Source organism: Mesocricetus auratus, unplaced genomic scaffold, assembly GCF_017639785.1.
Source record: "Mesocricetus auratus isolate SY011 unplaced genomic scaffold, BCM_Maur_2.0 Super-Scaffold_100001, whole genome shotgun sequence".
Lineage (NCBI taxonomy): Eukaryota > Metazoa > Chordata > Mammalia > Rodentia > Cricetidae > Mesocricetus > Mesocricetus auratus.
The window spans coordinates 17,124,504-17,144,332 of record NW_024429187.1 but is presented as its reverse complement, the minus strand read 5'-3'; the positions used below and the strand labels follow the sequence as shown (position 1 = coordinate 17,144,332).

General features: G+C 41.1%; 1 protein-coding gene across 4 annotated transcripts in view; it reads left to right on the top strand.

Moving 5' to 3' along the window:
• Positions 1-19,829, top strand: part of Dennd5b (DENN domain containing 5B) — a 118,595-nt gene that overhangs the window by 86,762 nt on the left and 12,004 nt on the right. For all 4 annotated transcript variants that reach the window (XR_005876634.1, XM_040743674.1, XM_040743673.1 and 1 more), the window contains 6 exons: positions 4,780-4,861; positions 9,402-9,530; positions 12,738-12,859; positions 15,303-15,448; positions 17,786-17,904; positions 19,264-19,451. Coding sequence is in view for 3 of the 4 variants with exons in the window: in XM_040743674.1 (XP_040599608.1) it covers positions 4,780-4,861; positions 9,402-9,530; positions 12,738-12,859; positions 15,303-15,448; positions 17,786-17,904; positions 19,264-19,451 (786 nt within the window). In the remaining variant the exon portion in view is untranslated. The remainder of the gene's footprint in view (positions 1-4,779; positions 4,862-9,401; positions 9,531-12,737; positions 12,860-15,302; positions 15,449-17,785; positions 17,905-19,263; positions 19,452-19,829) is intronic.

Below are 19,829 nucleotides of genomic sequence, written 5' to 3'. Positions count from 1 at the left end.
CCCAAGGCAGCACTACCCTACAGAGTTTACTTATAAAAAAAATTCATTTTTAATATATTTTATAAGACAACTAGAAATATGGATTTGATACTACATTGCCCTGGAACTCCTCGCAAGAGCTTGTCAGTGTCCTGATGCCTTTGCCATAACTGTATTTATACTGATTTAGATTTAGATCTCTAATGCCCACCTCTTCTTCCATTTTTGCTTTATAGAAAGTAAAGGTACATTGGTCTATGTCCTGTATCTAACAGGAATTGTAGCTATTGGGAATGAAAACCATGTAAGCAAGGTGGCTTATCTAAATTCACTTGATCATAACTAGAAGGCCAGTAAGTGGTTAGAGAAAGCAGAGCGGAGCATAGTGGTCACCCCAGCCCTTAAGGTATGGGAGCAGGAGGGTCAAGAGTTGGAGGCCATCCTGGTGTATGTATTAGACCCTGTCTAAAAAGAGAATAAGTTCCTAAGAAGAAGGTATTTGTGGGGTGAAATGTTGGAAAGCCAAGTTCAATGAAAATGAGATAGATGTATTCAACTCTGATCCCCAAAAAGGCATGTGAGAATGTTCTAGCTGCTGTTGGGCAACACTCAAAGCTCTTGTGGTTTTCACTGGCCAAATGTTGAGTGGTTCAATTAGAAATCAAACTCCTGACTGTCTTTAGTGACCTCCAGCAAATTCTAAAGTGAAAGATAAATGAAAATGCATCCAAGGTCTATGCAGTTACAATCTCTGCTGCACTGTCAAATTGATGAAGCGCTAATGATGTAAGAGCAAACAGTATGTTAGTGATCTCAGTAAGATTAATGAGAGCCATGTAACTTTTTTCTTTTTTAGACAGAGTCTCACTATGTGGCTCTGGCTGTCTTCAACCTTACGGAGATCTGATAACCTCTGCTTCCCCAAGTGCTGGGATTAAAGGCAGACACCAGCACTTTTCCAGCATAACTTTCAAAATATTCTTTTAATTATATGATTGTATGTGTGTAAATGTCTTTGGAGACCAGAAGAGGGCATCGAGTCTCCTGAAGATATAGCTACAGGTAGTTGTGCGATGCCCAACAAGAGTAATGGCACCAAATTTGGAGTCCTTAGCGATACATACTAAAAAAGCTGAGCCGTCTCACGAGCCCTAAGCCTCAGAGCACTTGAAATCTGAGTTTATTGTTTCAGTAGAAGGGAAGCAGAGGCAGGCGGATCTCGGTAGCTTGAGGTCAGCCTAATCTACAAATTGAGTTCCAGGACCATTACACAGAGGAACCCTGTCTTGAAAAAAATAAAGTTTTAGACTTAAAAATGCATGGCAGAGTAACTTCACCTACTTCAGGGCTGACAGGGAGCAGAGGTGGAGCTAGAACAAAGTACACCATTCCAGTACATGCTCTTAGTGACTTGCTTGATCCATGTAGGCCCAGGACAGAGTATACCCTTAAAGGGCACACACTCTCAGTGACCTACTTGATCAGTGTAGGCCCTACCTCCTAGTTTCTGCCACCTCCCAATGCCATCAGACCGTAAGTCCATCAGTGAATCCATCTACTGATTAGGCTAGAGTCCAGATGATTCATTTGTCTCCCAAATGTTATGCCACATGTGAACACTGTATTAGGAACCCAGCCATAAACACAGGTTTGGGGGCCACATTTCCTGTCCACATTAACAGCCCCTTTACCTATTGGACACCTATTGTGGAAGCTGCAAAGGCTTTGTCTTCATTGCTTAGTGTGTTGGTTTTGGTGGAGGGGTTGTACCCAGGTCTCACATGTAGCTGACAAGCACTGTATTGCTGAGCTGTACCTCAAAGCCACCTGTTGATGATGGGCATCTCATCGGCTCCTTGTTTCCCTCTAGCCCACTTGCTGACTGTAGTTTCAGCTCTTTTCCTCTGCTTCATAATCTTCTCCCACTTGTCAGGGTTTTGTTTTGATGTTGTTATTCTGTTCAGTTTTGTTTGTTGAGCTAGAATTTCTTGTTGCCAAAGATGACCTTGAACTGATCCTGCTGCCTCCACTTTCCAAATGCTGGGAATACAGGAGTGTGCCACTATATTTCTTACTATTTGTATAGCTGTACTTTATGTTGCCCTGTGGAATGAGGAGTCATTCTCGGAGCCATTTGACTTTCTACCCCTAAAGAATAATGCACTTTAATAACATACTTAAGCTAGGATGGTCTCAATAGGAAGATAAACATAGTATATTTCCTGCAAGTGGCTTAACACAGTTTCCTCAGTGTGCTGTGCATTACTTCCCTGAGTATCAAAGAGATTAGTCTTTAAATGCCAGTTTGAAAATTACCTTCCCTAAGCCAGATGTTGTGGCACACACCCATTTAATCCCAGCACTTGGAAGGAAGAAGCAGGTGGGTCTCTGTGAGTTCAAGGACGGCCTGGTCTACATAGTGAGTTCTATGATAGCCAGGCTATGTAGAGAGACCCTGTCTCAGGAAAAAAAAAGAAAAGAAAAGAAAAAAATTCCCTCCCTAATCTGCCTCCTGACCGGCATCTAGAGCCTCCTTGTCAGTCCTGTAAGTGGTCATTTATATCTACTTGACACAAGTCCAGCTTTTTCACCAAGCACCAAAAGCATAAAGATCTAATACACTGAGATTTTCACTGACCCTTCCTTGGTGGCATGGGCAGGAGACAAGCATCTTCCAGTATTATGTCCTGGCTTGTTAACGTCAGTGGATCTAAAAACTGAGAAAAAACAGCTATGATATAATGTAAAATCCACGTTTTAAGTTCCATCAGTGTATTAGCTAAAGATGGTGCTTCAGTTTGGTTTCCATTTTCAGACGAGAAAATGGAAATGAAGAAGGGGTACAGAATTCCATCACATCTCATCAAAAGTGAGACTAAACATGTTTCCACTTCATAGCCAGTGGCTATGTGCTCGATGCTTGCTGTAAGAGCCATTTTCCTTCTTTTATAAACGTTAGTTGTGGAACTGGAGAGAGAGCTCGGTGGTTAAGAACAGTTGTTGCTCTTCTAGAGGACCTGGATTTGATTTCCAGAATCCACGTGATGATTCTCAGCCATCCTTATCTCCAGTGCCTGGGAATTTGATACCCTCTTCTGGCGTCCATGGACCAAACACACGCCGAACATGCACATGGCATTTGAATGTTTTAATAACACGAAATAAACATAACATTTAATTAATTAAAAAATTACTCACCGAGCACGATTGTGCACACCTTTAATTTTAGCATTTGAGAGGCCAATATATCTGTGTGAACTGAGCCAGCCTGGTCTACATAGTGAGTTCCAGGACAGCCAAGTACAGAGTGTGATACTGTCTCAAAATTAAAAAGACGAAAGAAGAAAAGAAAACCATTCATGTATCTTATACTTTTGGAAGTCATTTTAAATACTCACTTTGTATGATATGCATAATGTACTTAGGATTCTAAACCTTGAAGAAATTTACCAGCCTAAAGAGCCAGAGCAGCTATATTAAATAAAAATAATAATAAAATTTACAGGTGTGGGTGGTGCAAGCCTTTAATCCCAGCACTCTGGAGGCAGAGGCCAGCCTGCCCTACAGAGCGAGTTCCAGGACAGCCTCCAAAACAATAAAAAGAAACCCTGTCTCGAAAAAACAAAAAAACAAAAAAACTAAAAAGATAATAATAATAATAAAATTTAAAAAAAGAAAACAACTGGGCATGGTGGCACACCCTTTTAAACCTAACCCTCGGAAGACAGAGGCAGGCCTGGTCTAGGAAGTTCCAAAACAGCACACAGAGATACCTTATCTCAAAAAACAGCAAAAAGAAAAGAAAAAAAAGTCTTCCAAAGTTTAAGCATTAAATGTTTTTCTGGGCCAAGGATGTTCTGGGTTCATTCCCCAGAATCAAATGAACAGGGCATAGAATCACATACATGTTATCCTAGCATTCAGGGTTAGAAGACAGCCTTGAGTACATGAGACATTGTCTCAAAACAGCAAAAAGCCATAAATAGGTTTCCATTTCATAAATCTAAGAATGATGGCTCACATACTACATAGCTTAATTTCTCAACATTGCCTCTCATCCAGCATGATGAGAATGAATGAATAGCTAAATGGCTGGCCCTTGTGGCCAAAATTTGCATAAAATGCATTATTTTTCAGATGTATTTTCACAAAATACTTGTTTTAAATTTACAAATATAGTCACAGCTTGTTTACAAAGAACACACCTATTTACTGTATTAATAAATGTATGGATACTAGGTGGTCAGCCCATACAAGTAACAGTGTGCAGACAGAGCAGGTTGTGTTTATGTATTTAGAAATATATATACATACACATATCCAGTGACAAAGAAAAGGAGGCCATGAATCTGAACAAGAACCAAGGTGTGGGGAGTGGAGGGTACATATGGGAGGGCTTAGGGGGAGGAAAGGGAAAAGGGAAATGATTTATTTATATATATATATTTTTTGAGACAGGGTTTCTTTGTATGTAGCATTGTCTGTCCTGGAACTGTAGACCAGGCTGGCCTCGAACTCACAGAGACTCTCCTGTCTCTGCCTCCCAAGTGCTGGGATTAAAGGTGTGCACTACCACCACCACCCAGCAATCTCAGAAATTTTTAAAAGGTTATTTAAAAAATGTATCAGTAGGCCAAAAATATTGATACACCCTTTCAATACCAATATTTGGGAGTCAGAGGCAGGTGGATCTCTGTGAGTTCAAGATCAGCCAGGGTTACACAGAAAGAACTATGTTGAAAAATTTTTTGAATTTTTACTATTATGTTCCTAATACTTTGCTAATATTTTTCTACATAGTTGCCCTTGGACCAGAAAGAAGAAAATCTGACTCAGGAATTATGTTACCAACACTCAGGGTCTCCCTTATTCAAGACATGAGGTATTTGTTACACATGTTAACGAATGTCGGTGTAGCTTTCACTTGAGTTGCTCAAGTGATTATAACCATACCTTTCGTTTACATATCCTGAAGAAAATATTTTCATAATTATAAATGTGGGTTTTATTTATTTATTTTTAATTTATCTTGTGAGTATTAGTGTTGGGTCTACATTTACACATATGCAAACCATATGCATGCCTGGTGCCCACCAAGTTCAGAGGAGGGAACCAGACCTCTTGAAACCAGAGTTAGGGGTGGTTTCGAGGCACCGTGTGGGCGCTGAGAACTGAACAAGAATGAAGAGCAGTAAGTGCCCTTAACTGCACAGCTATCTCTCCATCCTAAAATTTTTTTTTTGGTTTTATGAGACAGGGTTTCTCTGTTTTGGAGGCTGTCGGTCCAGCCTGGCCTCGAACTCACAGAGATCTGCCTGCCTCTGCCTCCCGAGTGCTGGGATTAAAGGTGTGCGCCACCAAAGCCTGGCTCCCATCCTAAATTTTAATTGCTTACTATTGTGCTGTTTTGTTGTTGGGTTTTGTTTTTGTTTTTTTAACATTAAATGAAAAGGGAAGAGGCAGTTGGGGATAAATGTTCTATAAAACAGCTATAAACTGTAATTTCTCTCTGAAAAAGGCTCTTAAATGCATGTTATCTATAGATACGTAGACAAAAATTATAAATAACAACAGATGGCTTGGCAGAAAAAAAATGGTCTCAGAAAAATAGTTTTTCTTTTTATGTTTGTTTGTTTTTTGAGACAGGGTTTCTCTGTGGAGCCCTGACTGTTCTGGAACTCACTCTATAGACCAGACTGGCCTCAAACTCAAAGATCCACCTGCCTCTGCCTCCAACTGCTAGGACTAAAGGCGTGTGCTACCGCCGCCTAACAAGATACAGCTTTAAAAATACAAATATTAAAATTAACACTTCTTGCCAGGGAGTGGTGGTGGCACATGCTTTAATCCCAGCACCTGGGAAGCAGAGGCAAGTAGAAAGTAGACCGGGCAGGCAGGTCTCTGTGAGTTTAAGGCCAGCCTAGTCTATGAAGCAAGTTCCAGAACAACCAGGGCTGTTACAACACAGAGAAACTGTCTCAAAACAAAACAAAAACAAAAGAATGAACAAAAAAGGTTAGGCTTTTTCTTTTTGGTTTTTTTCGAGACAGGGTTTCTCTCTGGCTTTGGAGAGGAACTAGCTCTTGTAGACCAGGCTGGTCTCGAACTCACAGAGATCCGCCTGCCTCTGCCTCCCAAGTGCTGGGATTAAAGGCATGCGCCACTACCGCCCAGCTTAGGCTTTTTCTTAATAACATTTTAAGTACAATATTTAATCAGCATTTAAGATGTGAGAGTTCAAAATGTGTGTATATAAAATAACTAACATTTATGGCTTTTGTTGTGGGACTGGGGAGATGCCTCAGGGGTTAAGAGCATTGGTTGCTGTTCTAGAATTGGCCCAGGTTCAATTCCCAGCACTCACGTGGCAGCTCACAATTATCTGTAACTCTAGTTCTAAGTGATATGGTATCCTCACACAGATATACATGCAGGCAAAATACCAATGCACATAAAAATAAATTTGAAAAAAAAAAGAAGGGAAAAAAAGATGTGTCTTTTGTGGTAGCATGAGTCTTTGACCTCAACACTTGGAAGCAGAAATAGGGGATTGATGTGAGTTTGAGACCAGCCTGGTCTGCATAATAAGTTCCAAGACTGCCAAGGCTAAATTAAAGAGACCCTGTCTCAAAACAAAAATTACAACTTTCCTTTAAAGGTGTACTTTGTTGGTATAGTGTGTGTGTGTGTGTGTGTGTGTGTGTGTGTGTGTGTGTGTGTGTGTGTGTAGGCCAAAGGACAACTTCTTGTGTCTTTTCTTAAGTGCTATCCATTTTGGTTTTTGATACAAGTTCTTTCATTGCCATAGACTTTGCCAATTGACCTAGTTGGGCTAGCTAGAAAGCCCCTCCTATATCTGTCTCCCAAGCACAAGGATTACAAGCACCTCCGTGTGTGTGTGTGTGTGTGTGTGTGTGTGTGTGTGTGTGTGTGTGTGTGTTTCTCTCCCGCCCACCAGTTTCAAGTATCCAGCAGCTGCTTCTCAAATTACCACACAGAGACTTATATTATTTATAAATGCTCAACTGATAGCTCAGGCTTATTACTAGATAACTCTTATCAATGTTTAGCCTTTTAGCTTGGTACCTTTTCGCAATATAGCATTCTCATCTTGCTTCTCTGCATTTGCCAGTGACTTTCTGACTCTGGCTTTTACACTCAATCTCTTCCTGCCCAGCTATCAGCCAATCAACTTTTATTTAATAATAAGCATAATCCATGGTGCTCATGCTTGTGTGTGTGTGTGTGTGTGTTGTGAAGAATCACACTAACAAAGACTTTTCACTAGAGTTGGGTTTTACTATTTACCTTGTCTTTTTTTTTTTTTTTTTTCTGATCTTCCCTTTCTCTGCTGGGAAGAAAATGACTTAAGAAACAAATTCATTCCTGCTGAATCCAGCATTGACTTCTATATAGAATTCTAATTTGTGTGTGTGTGTGTGTATGACATTCACTTGCTATTGGTCACACAATTTTCTAAGTCTTTCCCTTTTCATGTTTTAAGACTTATCAGTATATTTCCAGGTGTGGTGGCACAACAGCAAGTGGGTTTCTATGAGTTCAGGGCTAGCCTGGTCTGCATCGCAAGTTCTAAGACAGCCAGGACTACATAAACAGACCCTGTCCCCCCAAAACAGGTAAACCAATCAACATAGCACTGCTCATCTCCTCCAACCCTGTATAAAGCAACTAAATCAGTTTCTTCAAATAAGAGTGGAAGGGCCTAGGAAAATGATTCAGTGGTTAAAAGCCTACACTGTTCTTTAAATAAATAAACCAAATGTATGTTGTTTATTTGTGCATTGGCATTTTGCTTGTATGTATGTCTGGGTGAGGGTGTCAGGTCCCCTGGGACTGGAGTTAGAGACAGCTTTAAGTCACCATGTGGGTGCTGGTAATTGAACCTAGGTCCTCTGGAGGGGCAGTCAGTGTTCTCAGCCCCAACCTATAGTGTTCTTGCTGAGGACCTGAATTTGGTTCCTAGCACCCGTGTCAAGGCAGCTTATAATGCCTGTGACTCCAGTAATCGAACACTGTCTTCTGAGATCTTTGAACACCTGCACTCATGTGCAAATATATACCCTCTATTTCCAGGTGCACACATAATTAAATCTTCCAAACTAAACAAAATGTGACTGAACTATCAAATTGTTTTATTTTTATTTTCTTGACTATCCTGGAATTCTCCACCACCCACCCCACCCACCCACCCACACCCACACCCCAGTAGTTTTTTTTTTCCTTTTTTTAATTTAAATTAGAAAAGCCTGGAGCTTTTACAGATCTGCTTTCCTCTGCCTCCTGAATGCTGGTATTACAGGCATATACCACCATGTCTGTTAACATACTAGTTCTGTTGTGCAACTAAATCTCAGATTCAGGTGAAATCTCTGAAACTTTAACCTGCCCTCAAAATGTGTGTAACAGCAGTGGTGGTGTACTCCTCCTTTAATCCCAGCACTCAGGAGGCAGAGACAGGCAGATCTCTGAGTTAGAGGCCAGCCTGGACTACAAAGAGTTCCAGGACAGGCAAGGCTATACAGAGAAACCAAACCCTGTCTCAGAAAACAAAACAAGACAAAAAAATATATTACCCAAGCCATGCATGGTGGAATATGCATTTAACCCTGGCTCTGAGGAGGCTGAGGCAAATGGATCTGTGTGTTTGAGGTCAGCCTGGTCTGCATGATGAATTCCAACCCAGCCAGGGCTACATAGGGAGACTCTGTCTTAAAAACTAAACAGCAACAACAACAAAAAAGTGTGCTACCCATCTCTTCATCTAAATATAAAAACGTTTGTGGGCCCAGCATTGTTAATACTTTTTAAGTTCTTTTCTAGCTTAACGTTACCCTCTCCTAGTCTTTTATGACGGGGGCAAAAGAGCATAGTAAGCAGATCCTTACTAATTTTAGTAGTTACCAGTTTTTTATTTGTGAAAACATGAGTCTAGATGGTATGGTTGCTCCCATAGACTACTGTAGAGATGGTCTGATTCTATACATGAATTTCTTTAAGGATAATTTAGAAATGGGAAAATGGTAACAAATTGGTCAGTTATTTTTGATCTGTCACCTTCACCATGACCTGCTATTGCTTGTCATCCGTGCAACACCAGGACTTAGGACAAAGGGGGACTAAGCTGGGTGGTGATGCCTTTAATGTCATCAATTGGGAGACAGAGGCCAACCTGGTTTACAGAGTGAGTTCCAGGACAGCCAGGGCTACAGAGAAACCTTGTATCAAACCACCCTCTCCCCCACAAAAAAGACAAAGGAGATTGATGTCATTTTGAGCTTTTATTTTGACTGTGATTTATTTGAATCATATGTATTGTTTTAAGAAAAAAATTTCATATAGGTTGTCTAAAAACAATATGTATTTAAATGCAAAAAAAATTCTTCTTTCTCGATGATTTTTAGGCATATTCAAAACATGAGTGAGATCAAAACTGATGTTGGCAGAGCCCGGGCATGGATAAGATTGTCTCTAGAAAAGAAGCTTTTGTCACAGCATCTCAAGCAGCTGCTTTCTAACCAACTGCTGACCAAGTAAGACTCTGCCTCTCACGACACTTGTCCCCATGACTCATGCTTACAGAGGAAATTAAGTAAGCTGACAAGCTAGCACCTTTATTGTGAATCCAGATTCATGAACACATACATTCTTGTATGACAGGTGTGGTTCAGAAAACACCTTTGTGGGGCTGCTGAGACAGCTGAGGGACACTGGCTGAGTTCCGTTCCCAGCAGTCACATGGTGGCTCAGTTCAACCTTCTCTACTGGGATCTGGGTGCCCTCTTCTGGTGTGTAGACAGAGCACGGTATACATTATAAATCTTCAAAAAAGAAAGAAAGAAATACCTTTGTAGAATATTTGCTCATTTCTGGGAGGGCACACCAGATTTAACAGCCAAAGACCAGATTCCTGTCCTGTAAATAGAGAAATACGTGCTCACTAGTCCACACAAGCTGACAGTAATATCCAAAAGATATGTTGAACGTAACATTAGCTTCATTGCATAAAACTCAGCAAGAAGTTGTTGTTGCAGAGCACTCAAAGGCAGGTGGATCTCTGTGAGTTTGAGGCCAGCCTTGGCCTCAGGAACGAGTTCCAAGACAGTCAGGGCTACACCGAGGGACACTGTCTCAAAAAAGGAAGAGTAAAGAAAAAAAATTGCTGGGTGTTGGTGGCGCATTCCTTTTTCCCAGCACTCAAGAGGCAGAGGCAGGCGGATCTCTGTGAGTTCGAGACCAGCCTGGTCTACCAAGTGAGTTACAGGACAGTCTTTAAAACAATACAGAGAAACCCGAAAAAAAGAAAAGAAAAAAGTTGGTACAGGATATTTGATCACACTTTGAACATTGAGATTGTGTTATTTACTGGAAAAAACCTGTTTCTACCTGTAGCACACGCCTTTAAGAGCTTTCTGCTTGAATGTTGTAGACAGGATTAAACAGAATCAACCTTATGTCAAGAGGTGGAGCAAGCAACCAGTAAACAGGAAAGAAACAGAGAGTTAGAGGGAGTCAGGAGGATGGAGAGAGAGGTACAGGAAGTAGAAGGGAGGGACATCCAGTTAGAGGAAGTTTCTTTGTTTTAGGTAGGGTAGCAGAAAGCTCTCTTTCTGGGACAGCCGTGGAAAATGAAGGCCAGCTGGGTGCTTTCTCTGCCTCTCTGAGCTAGCAGGTTTTCACCCCAGCATCTGGCTCCTGGCTCTTTATTAATAAAATAGAACAATAGAGATTTAGATAAAAACAAATAGACTAGAAGAACAGAAAGACAGAGTCTAATAGTTACTTTTAATAGTTTAGATTCAAGAAACCAGTCATTTACAAATCAGTTAATTGTTAACCAGTCGAACAGTTTCTGTCCTTATTTTTTAAAAATCCATTTATTTTTTTATTCTGGAGCTACATAAAGTTTCACTATGTAGCTCTGGCTGCCCTGAATCTCACTATGTAAAGCAAGCCGGCCTCAAACTCTTGGAGATCTACCTGCTTCTGCCTCTGGAGTGCTGGGATTAAAGGTGTGCTTCCAAGCCCCACAAGAAATCCTTCTAAATAATAGGACAATAGAACTTATTTGAAAGCTAAGAAGTTAGAGTTCTCAAGAGCAAAGGTTTACAAAGAACCTGATTTAAACCTTAGACACCATGGTAACCAGTAGTTTGTACTCTTACATTCACATATATCACCCTGGAGCATTTTAGAATGAGTGTTTTGCTTTGTTTTGTTTTGTTTTGTTTGCCCTGGAACTCACTTAGATCAGGCAAACGTTAAACTCACAGAGATCTGTCTACCTTAGCCTCCTGAGTGCTGAAACTAAAAGATACACTACCACTCCAAGCTCAGAATGAATCTTAATTTCCAAAGAGTAAATTAAATAAATAAATAAAAAAATAGAGCTGGGTGGTGGTGGCACATGACTTTAGTCCTAGCACTCTGGAGGCAGAGGCAGGCAGATCTCTGTGAGTTCAAGACCAGCCTGGTCTACAAGACCTAGTTCTAGGACAGCCTCCAAAGCTACAGAGAAACCCTGTCTCAAGGAAAAAAAATAGTGTTAGGGCTTAAGCTGTAACTCACTTGGTAGAATGCTTGCCTAGCATATATGAAGTCATGTGTTTGGTCCCTAGCACCAATTAAATGGGATATGATGGTACATACCTATTACCAGCACTCTAAAGTTGTAGACAGGAGGACCTCCGCAATATAGCAAGTTTGAGGCCAGCTTGGGCTGCATAATTAAGATAAAGTAAAAACGGAAGCTGAGGAAATGACTCTGGTGGTTAAATGCCTGCCGTGTAAGCATGAAGACTCAAGTTCAGGTGCCTGTCACCCACACAGAAAAAAGCCAGGTGTGGTAGCACAAGCCTATAATCCCAACTTGCCATAGTGTGTCTCAGGAGTGGTATCCCTGGAGCTCATTGAGCTTCCATTCTAGCTGAATCAGGGAACTCCAGGTCTGATGAGAAATGCTCTCAAAAATGAGTGAATGAATAAATGAATGAACTAACGAGTGAGGTAAAAGGGACTGGAGAGATGGCTCAGCACTTACTGGGTGCTCTTCCAGCACACCTGAGTTCAATTCCTAGCACCCACATGATGAAGTGAGAGTGTTATTTGTTTTACATGTATGGGTGTTTTATCTGTGTATGTGAATTGCCCTGCATTGTACAGTGCCATAAGGCTGGTATTACAGTTATGAAATGCCATGTGCTAGGGAATCAAATCCATGTCTTCTGGGAAAGCAGCCAGTTCTCTTAACCACCTCGATATCTCTCCAGCCCAGGTTTGAGGGGATTTTTGTTTGTTTGATTGATTGATCTTTAGTTTTTGTTTTTGTTTTGTTTATTTTTTGCACAAATGAATGTATACAAGAGCCACCATGAATGTGTGGAAATCAGAGGACAACCTGTGGGTGTTGTTGGATGTTAGGTTCTCTCCTTTTTTTTTTTTTTTTTTTTTTTTTTTTTTGGTTTTTTGAGACAGGGTTTCTCTGTGGCTTTGGAGGCTGTCCTGGGACTAACTCGTGTAGACCAGGCTGGCCTCGAACTCACAGAGATCCGCCTGCCTCTGCCTCCCGAGTGCTGGGATTAAAGGCGTGTGCCACCAACGCCCGGCTAGGTTCTCTCCTTAGCCAGCAAGTGCTTTTACTCCCTGAACGGGTGCATTGACTCAGGGTATTAATTTGAAGTCATGATTTTTAAGAATGAAAACTGTGACTACCATTTTGTGCTTGTGTTAACCTTTCTCAGGAAGCTATACAAGCGTTACGCTTTTCTGCGCTGTGAAGAAGAAAGAGAGCAGTTCCTCTACCATCTGCTTTCCCTCAATGCTGTGGACTATTTCTGCTTTACCAGTGTGTTCACCACCATTAGTAAGTATGGGGAGTTGACATTTAAGTGAACAGTTTCCAGGTGAGCAGGCACGGTAGCCAATAGTTGTAGTCCCCGACACTCAGAAGGCTGAAACAAGAAAATTGCCAGTTCAAAACCAGTGAGTGTGGCTATGTATCCTGACCCTTTCTCAAAAAAGAGAAAGAAAAGACTAACTTTGGGGTGGGGAGATCCTCAAGTAACTCTTGGAATACAAGTATTCATTTTTCCAAAAATGAGATCTGTCATAGCACAAGAAGGACACTGGCAACCCCTCGATTTCCATTAGGAATGTAGGACACTCCCTAGCTCTCCCATTCCAGCCTGTGCAAATGCCTCACTAAAAAAAAAACTAACCAAGCCAGGTGGCACACACCTTTAATCCCAGCACTAGGGAGGCAAAGGCAGGCAGATCTCTAAGTTCCAGGACAGCCAGGGTTACACAGAGAAACCCTGTCTTTAAATTTAAAAAAAAAAAAAAAAGTCTAAAGACTGGGCATGTAGCTCCTATAATCCCTGCTGAGGCAAAAAAAAAAAAAAAAAAATTAAAAATTCAAGGCTGGCCTCGTCTACACAGGAAAGTTGCATCTCAAAAGAAAGGGAGATCCAGCAAGATAGCTCAGTGGGTAAGGGCATTTGCCCCAGAGCCTGACAACCTGGGTTCAGTTCCCATGGTAGAAAGAGAACCAATTCCCAAAAATTGCCCTCTGAGCTCTACATGTGTGCCAAGGTAACAAGTACAGATATACACACTCTTACACTCACATATGCTCACACACAGACAAATACACACAAATGTTTTTGTTTTTAAGATTTTAAAAGAAAAGAAAGGTCACTTAAGATGGCTAAAAACATGGCCATTCTCAGCTGTTTTCAAGGCCAGAATGGGATGCGTAAATCAAATCTCAAAACAAAAAACAAACAAAAGGACTAGCAAGATGTCTCAGCAGAAAAAGGCAGTTTGCACACAATCTCAGTGACCTGAATTGATCCCTGGAACCCATGAAAAGATAGAAAGAAAACCAATTCTGAATGAGCCATGACACACATGTACCAACACTAACATAGGCATATCACATACATAATAATAAGATGCCTAAGAACCTCTAAAATATTCTTGTATGTGTAGGTTTCTCTTTTTCTGAGAAACTTTCAATTTGAGGAATTGGAATATATTAAAGAAATATTCTGTTATCCTAGTTCCCTCCCTTTGCCATGACAAATACTATGACCAAAAAGCAAATTAAGGAAAGAGTTTATTCCAGCTTAGAGCTTACAGTCTATCATTGAAGTAAATCAGGGCAAGAAACTCAAGACAGGTAAGTTTTTTTTTTTTTTTTTTTTTTGGTTTTTTCCAGACAGGGTTTCTCTGTGGCTTTGGAGGCTGTCCTGGAGCTCACTTTGTAGACCAGGCTGGCCTCGAACTCACAGAGATCCGCCTGCCTCTGCCTCCCGAGTGCGCCACCAACGCCCGGTGACAGGTAAGTTCTTAAAGCAGAAAGAAACCATAGAAGTATGCTGAACTGGGCTTGTCTACCAAGTGGTGAGCACCCTAGTTAACTTTGACTTTACACAGCCTAAGAAGGGAGTCTCAATCGAGGAATTACCCTGCTCAGATTAGCCTGCAGGCATGGCTGTAAGGGATTGTTTTTCTTCTTCTTTTTTTTTTTCTTCCCCTTGATTATAAATTAATATTGGAGAGCCCAGCTCACTGTGGGTGGCACCATTCCCTGCACAGGTCCTGGGCTGTATAGGAAAGCTAGCTAAGTAATGAGCCTGTGAGTAAGCCAACAGTCAGCAGCATTCTTGCGTGGTTTCTGCTTTAAATTCCAAATTTTCTTGGGCTTTTACATTTAGCCAAGGTCTATGGCAGGATGGTGACATCTAGTGGTGAGGTCTTTGAAAAGGCTTCCTATAGATCTGGTCACATCTGGCTCTCCCAGATCCCTGTTGCATATGAGTCACCTCAATAGACCTGATCCTGGCATTCTGTAGGAGTGGGTTCTCTCCTCCCACCATGCGGGTTCCAGGATTGAACTCAGGTTGTCAGGCTTGGCAACAAGTACCTTTAACCACTGAGCCACCTCACTGGCCCTCATGAGTAAATCTTAATAATTGATTATAAAAAAACAAGTAATAGGGGATAGAGAGATGGACTCAGTGGCTAAGAACACTTGTTCTTGCTAAGGACCTGGGTTCGGTTCCCAGCACCCACATGATGGTTCATTCATAACTCCAGTATCCTAACTCCAGTTCCAGGTGATCTGACTCCATTCTTTTGATCTCTGAGGTCACTAGACACAGATGTGGTGTGGATATATAACATGCAGGCAAAACATTCATACATATAAAAAGAAACAAGATAAATAAGCAAAATATATCTTAAAAGCATCTAGTTGTGGATAATAGTGTTTTTTTTTAATTCACTTCTGTGTTTTCTTTCAGTGATTCCTTATAGATCAGTGATCATTCCAATTAAAAAGCTGAGCAATGCGATCATTACATCAAACCCGTGGATCTGTGTTTCAGGAGAGCTAGGAGACACAGGAGTAATGCAGATTCCAAAAAACCTGCTTGAGATGACTTTTGAGGTAGGTTAGTTAATGCCTTTTTAGTTCTACAGAAGAACTCTGGTTTTGTTTTTTCATTTTTCCTTGGAACAATTTAAATAAAGGAACATGTAATCATGTAGAATCATTTTGTTGTTATAACCTTATAGTTGTCTGAAGCAGCTTACACTAGTTTGCTTTTTATTTTCATTTTAATTATTTCATTTTTCTACTTGTAGTAGGCTTTACTAAGTCCTGTTCCTTGATTCCCAGTGCCTAACACAAAACATGACAAACAGAGAATGTTAAATAAAAGCTTTTCCTAAAGTGGTTTCTCCTCAGGACTAGAGAGCTGATGTCCATGCTTATGGCTTTCAAAGCACATAGTGACATTTACAGAATGTTTTTTGTTTGGGTTTGGTTTTTCAAGACAGAGGTTCTCTGTATAACCTCAGCCCTGAATGTCCTGGACCTCACTCCGTAAAACAGGGTGGCCTTGAACTCGGAGATCTGCCTGCCTCTGGCTCCCAGGTGCTAGGATTAAAGGTGTATGTCACCACCGCCCATCTCCTATAAATATGACTTTTTATAGTAACAGTTTTGAGTCCCATCTACTAGAGTATTTCCGTGTATTTGAACCCCTATTCAGGTTGGTTCTGATAGGCGAGGAATAAAATAATCTATTTTGGGAGAGAAATGGTACTAACTGATGTTTTGTTCTCAGTTATGTTCCTTGGGGTCTAGGAATAGCCATTTTCATTTGGAATCAAAACCCATAGCCCAACAGTCCATTTGGCTCTATGCATGTGGCAGACTCACGTCTATTTTTATGCAAAAGTTAAAAACCACCAGGTAGTGGTGGCACATGCCTTTAATCCCAGCACTTGGGAGGCAGAAGCAGGCAGAATTCCTGTTACCATTGCTGTGTTTTGTGCTTGTCCCCAAAGGGCCAGCAATGACATTAATAACTGCAGTTCATTCATAATTTCACTTTATACAGTTGTGGTACCTGCTGTTCATTGTGATCCAAAAATATAAAGCAGAAATTTCCAAAAGCAAAAATTCACAGAAGCTGAGCATGGTGGTGTATTCCTATAGCTTTGGCACTTGAAAAGCAGAGATAGAGTCAGAAGTTCAAGGCATCCTCGGCTACATAGCAGGTTTGAGGTCAGCTGGGTTGCATGAGTTCATGTCTCAAAGAGCAAAACAATAAAAATAAGAAGCCAGGCATGGTGGCACATGGCTGGAGTCCCGGCACTCAGGATAGAAGCAGAAGAATTGCTGTAAGTTCAAAGCCATCCTAGATGCCTAATGAAATTGTCTCACAAACAAAACAAAGATTAAAAATTTTAAGTATGAGAACTGTTTACACATCCATGGTTTTTGTTACAAAAAGGAACAAACCCAGGGCCTTACACATGACCAGCAAGAATTCTACCATTGAACTACACCCTCAGTCCACAATTTCTAAGTTTTTCAGTTGTACGCCATTATGAATAGCACAATGAAATCTGTGCTGTTCCTGTGTCAGCCATGAATTCTGTCTTTGTCTAACATGTCTGTATGTGTGCTACCCTCCCGTTTAGGTTATCAGATTAACTATTTAGGTGTGACAGTGGCTTGTGTCTGTGTAACCTTTATTTCGCTTATTAGTGGCCCCACAGCATAAGAGTAATGTTTCAGAGAAGGGTCCAGACCATAAAACATGGAACAACTCTGGTATATGTAGCAACATTGCAGTGTGTATAGGAAAAATACAGTATGTGTAGGTTTGGTGTTAGGGAAGTTTCATGCACATATTGGGAGTCTTAGAGTATATATCACTTGTAGGTAAGATGATTTTTACAAATAGCCCCTTAAACTTCTCTAGTAGATCAGAGCCTTGAACATGCTAGACAAGCACTCTACCATTGAACTATACCCTAGTCCCCTGTTAAAAAATATAAAACCATATCAGTTAGTGATTTCTTTTTAAATTGGCTGTTTGCTGTAAGTCAATCTAAGTAAGACCCTTCCCCACTTAGTGAAATCCTTTTCACTCTTCAGTTAAAGCATAAATCATTATCAGTGGTTCTGTTTCTGAATTCCCCAAATAGAAATAGTTGTTACTTCTCCAGCATTCCTCTAATACTGGCTTGCATTTCTGGTCAAGCACACCAAGCACTTCACCCCATTTGGTAGTCAGTGTCCATCTCCTGTCTCAGTATATGAAGTTCCCTGAGAGCAAAGACTACATGAATGTTACCTGTGCCATTAAACTTAACACACTGTCAAGGGTAGGTCTCTGTAAGTACTAGATGGAGCCAAGGTCCACTGCCAAAGCTGAAAGGGAATAGAAAAGAATTGAGTACAGAATAATTTGTGGTCCTGTCTCTACAGTGCCAGAACCTGGGAAAGCTCACTACAGTTCAGATTGGCCACGATAACTCCGGACTGTTAGCTAAATGGCTAGTGGATTGTGTCATGGTCAGAAATGAAATCACAGGACATACATATAGGTGAGTAAATGGACTTAGGAGGAGCAGAATTCTTTATCTTAAAGCTCTTTAGGTAACAAAATGTTTTAAATTATCCTAAAGCCTTCCCACTACCTCATGAACTAATTTTTGGCCAGGTGTGATTATGTACACCTCAAGTCCCAGCATTCAGGAGACAGAGACAGATATATCTCTATGAGTTTGGGGCCACCAGAACAGCCAAGGCTACATAGAGAGAATAATAATAAGAAACAAACAGATTGGGGCTGACGAGATGGCTCAGCAATAAGAGCACTTGCTACTCTACCCAAGTTCAGATCTCAGCACCCACCTCAGGTAGCTTATAACTGCGTATAATTCCAGCCTCAGGATATCCAGTGCCTTTGCTGGCCTCCATGGGTATCACATGCATCTGCATATGTGTGTACATAAGCACACACAAAGGCATGCATACACAGACATGAATAAGAAAAAATATTTAATCTTTGGTAGAACAGATTATGAAGGCTGGAGAAATAGCTTGGTGGTTAAGAGGACTTGATGGTTTCAGTTCCCAGCACAGTCATCGGTAGCTCCAGTTCCAGAGATCTAGTACTCACTCTGGCCTCTGAAGGCACAGGCATACACATGGCACACAGATATTCATGCAGACACACACTCATAGATATAAAATAATAAAATTTTAAATTGGTTTGTCTGTATGCTCTCTATATATAGCACTGTATAGACCAAGCTATCCTGGAATTCACAGAGCTCTGCCTCCCAAGTGCTAGAATTAAAGGCATATATTACCACACCTGGCTGTTCTCTACTTTTCTGTATTTTTGAAATTTCTAATGATGAAATGAACAGTCCTCAGATATTAGCATCATGGACTTTACCTGCAACACCATTTTTAAATCTTTAACTAAAACTCAAGGAAGCCAAGAGTGATGTCACTCAGGCCTGTAATCCCAGTACTCCAGAAACTGAGGCAGAAGATTGCCTGGAGAGCTGGAGTGATGGCTGGGAGGTTAAAGAGCACTGGTTGCTCTTACATATGTCCTGAGCAACCACATGGCAGCTCACAACATCTGCAATAAGATCTGGTGCCCTCTTCTGGCCTGTAGGAATACATTCAGGCAGAATACTGTATACATAATAAATCTTAAAAAAAAAAAAAAAGATTGCCTGGAGTTAGATACCATCCTGATAGCCTTCACATAGTAAATTCTAGGATAGCCTTAGCAACAGAGTAAGAACCCATCTCAAAATAAAAACAAGACAAAAATTTTAAAATGTAGATTCATGGGATCTCTGGAGACCAGAGTAGGTTCACAACCACAAAAATAGATTCAAAAGGTTTCAAATCAAAAGATTTTTTTTTTCCTACCCTGTCAGATTCCCATGTGGGCGGTGGCTAGGGAAAGGCATCGATGATGGAAGCCTGGAAAGAATTCTTATTGGAGAATTGATGGCATCAGCTTCAGATGAAGACCTGGGAAAACAGTGTCGGACTCCACCACAGCAGAAATCTCCCACAACAACCAGGAGACTGAGTATCACGTCACTAACTGGAAAGACCTCCAGTGAGTTGTTTTCTAATGTACTGCCTCATTGCAGGCTTGTGTGGCCATCTTCCAGAAAGCAGTTGTCTTAGTGAATTACGATGAGGAGATTTACAAAGATAGGCTGGGGAATACTCAGAAGGTACAGTGCTTTCTTCCCACTCATAAAGATCTGCGTTCCTTTCCCGGCACCCACCACCCGGGTTCTAAGCATTCAAATATATGAGCCTATGGGGGTAATTCTCATTCAAACCACCACTGTGATTCAGGTCCCATTCAGGCAGCCCACCAAGCTCCCTAGAAAGAGGCGTAGATGAACATGCGCTCACTGGGGGAATGGAGCAAGGAGGGTGACCAATCAGGAAGGGAAGAAAGCCTGACCTCTGGTCAGCGCACCAC